Source organism: Gavialis gangeticus, unplaced genomic scaffold (assembly GCF_001723915.1).
Source record: "Gavialis gangeticus isolate Ggan-Ray unplaced genomic scaffold, GavGan_comp1, whole genome shotgun sequence".
Lineage (NCBI taxonomy): Eukaryota > Metazoa > Chordata > Crocodylia > Gavialidae > Gavialis > Gavialis gangeticus.
This window is the reverse complement of record NW_017729015.1, coordinates 20,534,462-20,545,378: the sequence shown is the minus strand read 5'-3', so window position 1 is coordinate 20,545,378 and position 10,917 is coordinate 20,534,462. Positions and strand designations below refer to the sequence as shown.

Sequence of the window (10,917 nt, the reverse complement as noted above, 5' to 3'; positions counted from 1 at the left end):
CCTCTGCCCCTGTCCAGCTGCGCCCCGGCCCCTGTCCGGCTGATCTTGGAAACCCTTCACCATACCACCCTTTACTCTTCAGTGGGAATAAGGAGCATATTATGAAAACCATTTCATATCTTAAGCGCATCACATAAATAGACAACATTGCAAAATCTCAACTTGTAATGTGAATTGTATTTTTAAAAGCAAGACGCAGGAATGCGACTCATTTAAAAAAAAATAAGATTTAGGAATACAGCTCAGTTTTTAGAAAGCAAGATTCAGTAATGTGAGTTGTATTTTTTAAGTGAGGGTCAGCAATGTGACTTTTTTTTAAAAACAATGTTCAGCAATGTAGCTCATTTTTAAAAAGCAAGATTCGGTAACATGAATTATTTTTAAAAAGAGATTCATCTCTGGCCCCTGTCTGGCTGCGCCCTGGCCCCTGTCCAGCTCCACCCCTGGCCCCTGTCCGGCTGCACCCCTGGCCCCTGGCTGTCTGGACCCATGGCCCCTGTCTGGCTGCACCCATCTGGCTCTGTTGCCCCACGCTATGGGGAAGTGCAGCCACCCCAAAGAATGGGCTGGCAATCCAGACCGACCCCAAAAGACTTACAAGTTGGGCAGATCTAAACCCGATGTCATTCAATACAGAGAAATGCAAGGTGCTCCACCTCCGGAGAAAGAGTGCACACCACACTTACAGGCTCCGCAATGCTGTGCTTGCTAGCACCACATCTGAAAGAGACTTGGGGATCACTAGTGACCACAAGATGAACATGAACCACCAATGCAACGCTGCAGCCAGCAAAGCAAACAAAACGCTGGCTCGCATCTACTGACACATCTCGAGCAAGACCCAGGAAGTCGTCCTCCTGCTGTACTCAGCCGTGGTGAGGCTGCAGCTGGAGTACTGTGTACAGTTCTGGCTCTGCAATTCAGGAAGGATGTGGAGAAGCTTGAGAGAGTCCAGAGGAGAGCTACACACGATTAGAGGACAAGAGAACAGACCTTATGAGGGGAGGCTGAGAGTCATGGGACTCTTCAGCTTGGAGGAGTGTAGGCTCAGAGGGGACGTGGTGGCAGCCTATATGTATATAAGGGGTGTGCATCAGGATCTGGGGAAACGCTTGTTCACCAGAGCACCTCAAGGGACGACAAGGACAAACGGTCACAAACTCCTTCAAGGCTGTTTTAGGCTGAACATAAGGCAAACTTTACTGCCTGAGTCCCCCGGGCCTGGAATAGGCTTCCTCCAGAAGTGCAGGCACCTACTCTGGATCCCTTTAAGAAACACTTGGATGCCTACCTTGCTGGGATCATTTGTCCCCTGCTGACTGCCTGCCCTTTGCGGCGGTGCCAAACCGCAACCCAACCCATAAGCCCCCGGGTTGTAACATAAACAGTCCCCTCCAGGCCCACCAACACCAACGAAAAGCAGCCCTCTGCCCCTTTCCACAGGAAAACTTCCCCTTACCTGTTTGCCAGGATAATCTGGCACCTGGGGTACATCATTGTGAGGTCCCCCAGCCTCACTGGGGATCTGAAGGTCGTGCCGCTGTACCTCCAGCAATCTCTGGTCGCTCCCTTGGCCGGGGGCTCCTACCCCTGTGCCTTGCAGAGCTCCACCAATTTGCTAGCTCAGGCTCCAAACTTTTATGCCTTCCAGGCGCCCTGTTACGGGAACTCGTGAGTCAGCAACATCCGGAGCCCTGGAAATCTCCCGCGGGGTTGCCAACACTGAATGTATTCCACCTGCCACAACAACTGATCTTGGAAACCCTTCACCATACCACCCTTTACTCTTCGGTGGGAATAATAAGTATTTTATGAAAACCATTTCGTATTCTAAGAGCATTGCATAAATAAACAACATTGCAAAATCTCAACTTGTAATGTGAATTGTATCTTTAAAAAGCGAGATGCAGGAATGCGACTCATTTTAAAAAAATGAGATTTAGGAATACAGCTGAGTTTTTAGAAAGCAAGATTCAGTAACACGAGTCATATTTTTTTTAAGTGAGAGTTAGCAATGTGGCTCATTTTTAAAAAGCGAAGTTCAGCAATGTAGCTCATTTTTAAAAAGCAGAATTCAGTAATGTGAATCATATTTTTAAAAAGTGAGATACAGTTCGGGATACTTTGCTTATAAATGAGCATTTAAATGTTGTGGATCTGTGTGCATTCATTTAAAAATACAGAACATTAAATAACATTCTAATACCATTATAAAATGACAGATACAGCAAAACTTCATTCACTGAACTCTATTTTTTTTTTTTTTTTACAGTACCTTCAGAGCTGTTTTGTTTTGAAGGGCCCTCACCATCAGCCGTTTCTGGGTTTTTGGGGGGGTTTGAAAGTGCAAGGCAGGTGCGCTGTAGTGTAGTTAGTAGACTAAAGAGACAATGCCAGCGTGCCTGCAACACACAATGCCAATGTGCCCGCAAGAGACAATGCCAATGTGCCTATGTGCTCATGTATAAGTTATGGATTACAGTGCACAGACTTTACATCAGGAAGGCAAACGCATGTTACTATTACATTTGACACACCATGCTTACATGCCCACGACACAACACCAACGTGCCTACGTGCTTGCCTGTATCAGTTAGGGATTACAGTGCATAGACTTTATGTCAGGAAGGTAAATGCACATTACTATTACATTTTAAAAACCCACTGAATTACTGTATACATTGAACTCAACATTTAATATTTATTTTAATGAATGCCCTATCATTTATCTCCCAGGTGACTCTCAGCAGTTTCCTGGAGACTTGTATCCAGTTCCTGGAGACTCCAGGATAATCTTGGAGGGCTGGCAACCCTGACCAGGCCACGTCCACCACGTCCGACCTTGCATTGTGTCTGGAATGCTGCAGTTTCCATTCATCGCGGGAACCAGAAACAGGCAGCTTGTGATGTCAACGAAGTCCATAGTATATTAAGTCATTGTGCCATAGTTGTTAGGAGCTGGCAGGGACCTTACAAATCCTTGCAAGGAAGTTTTTCCTTCAGCAAGACTGTCAAAGCTAGCCAAGCCATGATATTTCTTAGCGAAGTTTGGTCCAGCACTCGGTTCACATAACCCTTCTAGCATGCAAGGAATCCTGCCGAACGCATCACAGCGACTGTTTTCTGCAGAACCTAGCCAGATGCTCATTTGACTCACCCGATCTTTGTGATGTCCAGCAACTGGTCAAATGCCCTTTCGTGAACTGAGGCATTCTGCATGTTCTTGTGCATCAAACGGAGCTAGAGTTACTCCGAAGAGAGGCACATGCAGAGAAATGAGGTGCATTTTGTGAAGTGTGGATCTTGCTGGATGGATCTTGGAACTAACCTAGATTTCAGACCATTTGGCTTCCCCTCTTTAAATACTGGGGGACAATTTTGTACACAGCGCAAGGCCACCGACACCAGCGCTCACAGCTTCAGGGCAGGGAGACAGGTGCTATTCCAGGCACGAACAGTCTCAGAAAGGGGCTTGTAAAAAACAAGATTCATAGCGAAGTAGAGCTGGAAGGGGCCTTGAGAGATCATGGAGCCCAAAAGACTGAGCTGCCTTTAGGTAATGAGCCAAGGGAGCTTCCTCTTGCTGTAATGGACAGGCACTGAAATTTCAATGGAAAAAGTGGGTTAACAGAAGCTGGCACCGACTGAAAAGATCGCGGAGGGGATCCTGTGACTCGCCACTCGGACTGGGTAAAATGCCAGGCTGTCTGCAGGGCTGCAGTTCTCCCCAGCGCTGAGGGCACTGACCGTCTGGCCATCTCTTCATTTCAGGGGTCAGAAGGAAAAAGGAAGTCAGGGCAGGGGCACGTGCTGACTGGCCAGAAACTGGTGGGGAGAGATGTTGCATTTCTTGCTGAAGAGCCATGGCCGACTTACTGGATTGTTATTCACACAGCAGGACTGCTCATTTGCAGTAAGGAGCTTGCAGGGCTTAGGCCTCACATTGTACGGGGCACGCTGCCAGTCTTTACTAGCACATTGGGAACTGCGGGAAGACCCAAATGTCTGGTACATAAAGCAAAAGCACAGCTAGGCACACACTTTTTTTTTTTTTGGAAAATTTTTCATATTCCAGGCTGCATTAGCCAAATCAGTTCCGAATCCTTTTGACTGAGCAAACCTCAATCATTCAAATGCCATATGTGGCGCTACAACCGGCAAGTATCCTCCACCCCAACTTTTCAGTCTGGGACTTCAGATAGTCCCAAATCCATTGGCAGGCACATTCATTTCAGGATTAACTTTAAGTTCTGGTTTTGCTGTAGCTGTGGAAGCCGTTCTCCAATGCCAGCCCTTCTACCAGGCCTCTCGCTTTCTCCCCCGAGCTGGCTATTAAACGTGTTGCCTTGGTGCATGTCTGTGGGCAGCTGCACCTTGACCCTGGCACTGGTATTAGCAAAGCCCTTAATGCTATTGCTGTATTGCCCAGGAGCTTATGCTCTTTCAGCATGGAAACCAGAGGGGTGGGCCAGGTTCTGGATCGTCCATACGCTGCCTGTGAACACAAGTGCTGCTACTGACCGGTGGGTTTTACATGTCCCTTTAGAGACTGACAATGCGAGCAAAGCAGCTCCTGAGCTCCTCTGCTTCTTTTGGTTTTGCAAGGAAGGCACAGCATAGGGAAAGGCATCATCCAGGCACCGGGGAAGCCATGATAACCTGTTTGCAGTCTGTCATCCCCCTCTGCTGGCCAATTCCAAAATATCCAGGTCTTCCACTGCTGAAGTTAAACTCCTAATCACCAGCCTGCCTACACGTCTGCTACCACTGTACAACCAGCTGCCAGGAACAAATGTCCCAGTGCATGCAAAACACACCAGCCGCTGAGCACTGAAGCATGAACCGAGAGCGTATTTAAATGCTGGCACGATTGCATGGAGCGTTTTTCATATGGGTCTTTCCCAAAGAGCAGCCTGCAAGGAGACTAACGGTGGCTGCTCTTGACTAAACCAGCTGTGACAGCTGACAATTCGGTACTGATCCAAACGTGAGCAGCCACCCTGCGATTCATCATTATGTTATGTCCTGCAACAGAAGATGCATAAGCTGGCAGGGAATGGGGCCTCCCCTCTCTTCCCCACTCCCCCTCAACATATACCAAAGTACCAAATGTTTTGGGAGGTGGCCGGTTACATAAACTGACCGGACACATTCGATCAGCAAGAAATATCAGCTCCATATGTCCCACTCAGGCTTGAATTCACCACTTCCAGTCTTATGCTGAAAGAGCATAAGCTCTCAGGCAGTACAGCAATAGTATTAAGTGCTCTGCAATGATGCTTTATTCTCCTTATTGTAACTCTACATGTGCCTAGTATGTTTTTTCCTATAAAAAAACCCCAACAAAAAACCAAAAACAAACCTGATAGAGAATTCCAAGTTTAAAAACCTTAAACGTCAGAGGAATGACACGAATAAAAACCTCTACAGAAAACTTATCATTAGAATGGGCAACCAGCAAGCCGTTTGGTGATTTGACTGTAAGACTTTTACCTTATGAATCTGAAGAGCGCTGCTTTTAGATGTTTTATCATTCTTTCACTTTTGGCTTATTTGATAACAACTTTCAAAAACCTGAAGGGTGCTAATAAAGAGGATGGAGACCACTTATTCTCTGTGGCCACAGGTGACGGGACAAGGAGCAATGCCTTAACTTGCAGCAGGGAAGATTTAGGTTGCATACAAGAAAGAACTTCCAGTCTTGCTTTTCTATGATTCTCTATACAGGCTTGACAATAGGAGGAAGTTTTGCAATCAAGGCAGCTACAAGTTGCGACACTGTCTCTTTAAAAACTTCCTGAAAATGGAAACTTGTTTCTCTAAAAAAAAGTTGAATATATATATTTATATTTTTAAGTATAAAATGGTCTTTCCTGGATATTCAACCATGAAGCTGTTAATTGCTCTTACAAGGTAGAACTTGCTGTAAGCAGGTTAAAAAGCAGTTTTGAGGAATGTGCATCATTTGAGTGAGACTGTGTGTGCATCAGAGTCTCCAGAAGAGGGAGATGGCAAACTTGTATTTTAAAAACATAAGCCACATTTTGTGCAGCCTTATTAGAATCATTCAGCCAAATTCGCCACTAGCATGAGCTGGTAAGGGGTTAGTGCAGTAGTTAAACAGTGAAGTTGGCCTACGCAGGTAACAAAGTACAGGCTTCCCCGATTCTTACTCTTTGAGAGAAATATAGACACAGCTGTGAAAACACCAGCAGGATGAGGAATTCCTCAAACTAATGTATGCTCAGGGGAAATAGCATCTAGAAGGGGAAGGTCATAAGGCAGAGAAAACATTAACTCCAAACCACAGCAGAACTGGACACCCATGTTACACAGACCACTGGAAGAAGCTACACCCACAGAGGAGGAAGTGTGACAAGCACTCACTGCAACCACTGTTAAAATAGATTTATAGCATCAAAATAGAATTACACAACAGAAAGTCCTGGCTAGGTACAGTACACTGGAATCTGCTGCCTAGCTCGCCGACGTTTAAACCGGACTGTGCAAAGCTTAACAGTTCTAGTCGATACTGCAAGTTCACCTCCAAGGTGTCACTGGGACGGTATGCTCAGAGTCCCTGCAGTGCCATCTCAGGTCACAGTGCTTGCCAACTGTCACTGCCCTGGCAGCATCATGAACATCTTCAGGCAAGGAGCTAATCCACTTAGGCCTGCAATACAGCATGTTCACAGTCCCTGCAAGCAGAGACAGAATTGCTAATGTCTTCTCTTTCGATTTTCTGCATCATCACCAAGGCCCTAAATGAGGCTCTCTGCAGCCCCCAATGTGCTTGTGCAGAGGTTGAGACACACCTGGCAATGCTCTGTGGCTCTTGTCTTGCTTGGCTCTGTGCCGTTGAACAAATGAGATTTAATCCAAATGAACAGACCCGGAAGCTCAAGCCTGTCATCAGGGACACGGGGTGAAGGGCAGGCCGAGAAAGTGCACTAAGATGGCTATCGCTTTATAAATAAAAAGGAACTTCAAAACTCCACGGTTTAATACAAGTTAAATAATTAAAATACGGTATAAAATGTCAGTTCCTGCATGTCTTTGCTGGTTTCTGTCAAGCTTATTTAGAAATTCAGTGTTTTTTATAGTTTGTTAATAGTGACAACTGGTTCTAAATGTCTGATCTGTATTTAATAATAGATTGTGCTCTATATAAAATACTGTAAAATCCTGAAAAAAGCTGATACTCTGTACAAAAATATTTTACAGTAACTCAACATCTTCATCTAAAAACAGATTAGCTGCAACTGGAGTCTATGGGGAGTTGTCTTCTCTCAAGAGGAACTGATGGATGAATTGCTGGGCCTTCCTCTTCTCAGTGATGTCAGGCTTGGGCTGGCCGGGAGGAGGGTGAAGCAACAAGCCACCAAATATACTAGCTGCATAAAAACAAAACCAAAAGAGCCCGTCAGTCACCGGGGATCAGGCGTTACCCCTAAAACAAAGCTGTGGCATGCATGGTACAGGGGTCCTGATTGCAGAAAGGGAGGGGGATTGAGAAGGGCAGAGTTGGCCATGGGAACATTTCCCTTGCTGGGAAACACTGAACACTCTTCCTACTGCTGGGTTTCTGCTTTCTGGAAAGAAAACACACTGCTTTCTGCTGCTCTGGCTACAGTTTCTATTCCAGATAACTGCAAAATGAGTGCCAAACACAACAGAAGCCACTAAGAGAAACATTCAGCTGGTTATAATTCACGCTGCACAGTGCACAGCCACCCCAGGAGCCAACTGGACACTTTCTTTGCCTCACCAAGAATATTTGCGTCCAAGCGGTTTTTCCCTGAATTTTTCAGTAGTTCTCGCAGAAATGCCATCAGATATTTGAACACGTTCTTATGGCACTCGGGCATCCTGGAGACAATCTAGAAAGAGAGAGAGTGCCTTGCTGTGAAAACACGCACCAGAAATAACACTCTAGATGCCAGCCCTAAGAGTCCACACAACTAGAAAAGCCTCAGTGCTAAGAGACTCCCTGTGCCACGAGACGGTGAATTCTTTGGCGCCGCTACCCGTCCAGCACAGGATAATCAAACTCCGGCTAAAGCTGTAGAAGAGTAATGCCCCCCTCCCCTGGCAGCCCCTGCATTACCTGTCTGCCCAGCACATAATTGCTGGCGCTCTCCAAACAGAGGGTGTAGAACTCGTAGCAGATGACAGGCTCTGGCAGGCTTTCCAGGAAGAGCAGCAAAGCTTCGGCTACAGAATGGTTGCTGCCAACTGAGCCAAGGATGGTTAAAGGAAAAGGTCATGGGGTTGGATCCGGTCTGTTAACATCCTCGCTGAAGCTTTCATCACTGCCAAGGTCTCACCTTTGGTCTGTATTCAGTGGCGTGGCTCTGCCGAGCACACTGAACCCATCAGCAGCCTGGCATTCCTAGACCAAGTACCGTCACTGGTCCAGAGAGCACCGCCCAGGCAGAAACAGGGCCACATGTTCCAGTTGTTACTGAAGGGATACACACCTCAGTGGCCAGAGATGAGGGGGGCTACGTTAACAAGGGAGCCCACAGGGCCCTACAGGCTCCGAGCAGAAAGCTGCTCCCTGCCCCAGATACAAAACCAGCTGCACCAAACGTTTCCCCAAAGGATACGGAGGGTGTCGTGCATGCCTTTGTCCAAGCAGTCGCGGATGTGCTCGAATTCGGAACGCAGGCCAGGCTGCTGGAACAGGTCCTCCTGCAAGGGCACCGCAGTGTTACAGGGAGCCCTGAGGAGGGAAGCAATCCCTTCCCGGCTACCTTGGGCTCCCCAGGAGGTACCCACAGACCACAGCACAGCTCCCCCCACCAGACGAGTGCAAGGCAGGCACTGCCCGGGTGTGTCGTAGGTCGAGCCCAGGCTACGGTGTTGCCACACAAAGCTCAGACACAGGAAACAGGTGCTTTCGGCATGTCATGGTGGTTTGTACAGAACCCCATCGCAGCCAGGGTGAGGGAGCAGATATGGTACCGCCTGTCACCCTTTTCCTTGCTACATCCATGAGGTAGCACTACCTCCCGAGCCCGTCCCACTTGGGGCTCACACTGCTGGCTCCAGCCAAGGCAGTTCATTCCCAGTCTGTTTTCCCAAAGCTTAGCTAGGTGCCCATTGGCAATGAGGGCACATCTCTGGCACAGAGGCTGCCCACCTGCTGCGAGGCATTGCGGTACAGATGATCCACCATCATCCACAGCTCTTTGGGGATGTCCAAAGGCTTCTCGCTCTGGAAAGCTTCACCGCTCATGCGCAGGGGCATCAGGGTCTGGAAAGAAGCAAACCAGCTAATTCAAGGCAGGCAAGTGCCCCACGGGACATGCAGGTCAGAGTTATAGTTCAGAGTTAAGAACAAGGCCGCCTGGTCCAGGCATGGGCTCACTTGCCACGCACTTGGGAAGGGCGACTTCCACCTGACAGGACAGGCAAATACACCCAAGCCCACACAGACGACAGTACCCAGGAAGCACAGCAACAGCAGCCCGTGCCTGCACAAACCCTCCTGTGTGGGGAACCAGAGCAAGATGAAGAGCTGAGGGGAGCCATGAAGGTGCTGCCTTACAGCACCAAAGGCATGTCAGTCAGGTGCAGTCCCTGGGTGTATGGGACCAGGGGACTTGAATGTAATCGGTGTAGATAAATCCCAGGATAAGGGAAAAGAAAACCAGACAAATGCTCATTAATGCTATATGACAAGTTGATGCCGGGACACTTAAGTAACAGACCTCAGGTGAGCCCTGTCACTAACCCACCAGATCTCGGATGGACTCTGCCGACATGTCCTGTATCGGCTCCCTCATGTAGCACAGCGTGTGGATGGGAGACCCAAAGCAGCTGGGCAAATAGTTTCCAGTCACCGACAGGAAATAATCCTTCCCTCTGTCGAGATGCAAAACCAGGATGTCTTCGAGCTTATCCTCCCCAGAGTTTAAGTTCGTAGCTGTTGATTTATTAACAAACATCTCCAATTCAACCATAATCTCAGAATCTGCAGGGAAGTGAAACACAGGCATGGTAAATACAGTCATTAAACTAACGAGTCCTTCCAGACAGCAGACATGCGTAGGGGCCGAGACGTGTCCCAGACAGCAAGGAGAACAAGCCAGGAACAGCATGTTACCCGTGGATTCAAAGGGGGTGAGCACATGGAAGCAAAACTTTCTGAAAGATGCCTCACCCGGTAGCAGGAACCCCTTGCAGGGGTTTGCGATCAGCCACTCCTTGCAGTAGGTGTCTTCGTCCGGTTTGCTGATGAATTCGAACTGACAGGGCACCTGTCCGTTGCGTATGGTCAACTTCTCCACCTGCAGCTGCATGTACTTCACATCCTTGAAAAAGAACTGGGAACACGCAATGTCCGTGTCAGCCTCTTCCGAATCATCTTCACGAGCCAAATGCCCCCACCAACAGAATCCGCAAGGAGGGAAAGGTTTTCCATCAGAGCTCCCTGCACTGCCACTTAGTTAACAAACCACGCAGATGAAACACTCAGCTCCCGAAGCTGACTGTGATTCCACCTGTCCTTCACGGGGACCCAAGATCGTGCGTGTCCATTGCGCGTGCTCGAGACACATCCTCCCCTGAAACCAGAGCTGCATGCGGGAGGAGCTACCTCTCCATGCACCACTGGAGTCTCACCCTACAGCTACAGCTGCTCAGCGAAACTCCTCTCCGTGCCCTGCCAGCTTGGGTTTAGTAGGTCTTATGCTTTCCAAAAGCAAGTCAAAGCAATAGCTATTGTGATCCTGTCGCTACCCTGACTGGGGAATGGCAGGGCTGTGCATTTTTGCTGGGGCCTTGCTGGGGAAGTGTCCACATCTCAGAACCCTGCAGAAGTAGCGGGGTGCTGCACGGTTGCTTTTATCCAGGGCCCAAGAATCAGAATCCTGCGTCGCCTGCACTAGTCCAGGACCACCGAGCCAGTTT

At 48.3% G+C, this 10,917-nt stretch overlaps 1 protein-coding gene across 4 annotated transcripts in view; it reads right to left on the bottom strand.

The window, feature by feature from the left end:
- Positions 1–6,393: 6,393 nt before the first annotated feature.
- The window catches only part of INPP5B (inositol polyphosphate-5-phosphatase B), a 49,826-nt gene continuing 45,302 nt past the window's right edge, over positions 6,394–10,917 (bottom strand). For all 4 annotated transcript variants that reach the window (XM_019512539.1, XM_019512541.1, XM_019512540.1 and 1 more), the window contains 7 exons: positions 10,169–10,331; positions 9,744–9,979; positions 9,146–9,259; positions 8,610–8,694; positions 8,108–8,235; positions 7,769–7,880; positions 6,394–7,394 (listed from right to left, as the gene is read on the bottom strand). In XM_019512539.1, coding sequence (XP_019368084.1) covers positions 7,270–7,394; positions 7,769–7,880; positions 8,108–8,235; positions 8,610–8,694; positions 9,146–9,259; positions 9,744–9,979; positions 10,169–10,331 — 963 coding nt within the window. In that variant the 3' untranslated portion in view covers positions 6,394–7,269. The remainder of the gene's footprint in view (positions 7,395–7,768; positions 7,881–8,107; positions 8,236–8,609; positions 8,695–9,145; positions 9,260–9,743; positions 9,980–10,168; positions 10,332–10,917) is intronic.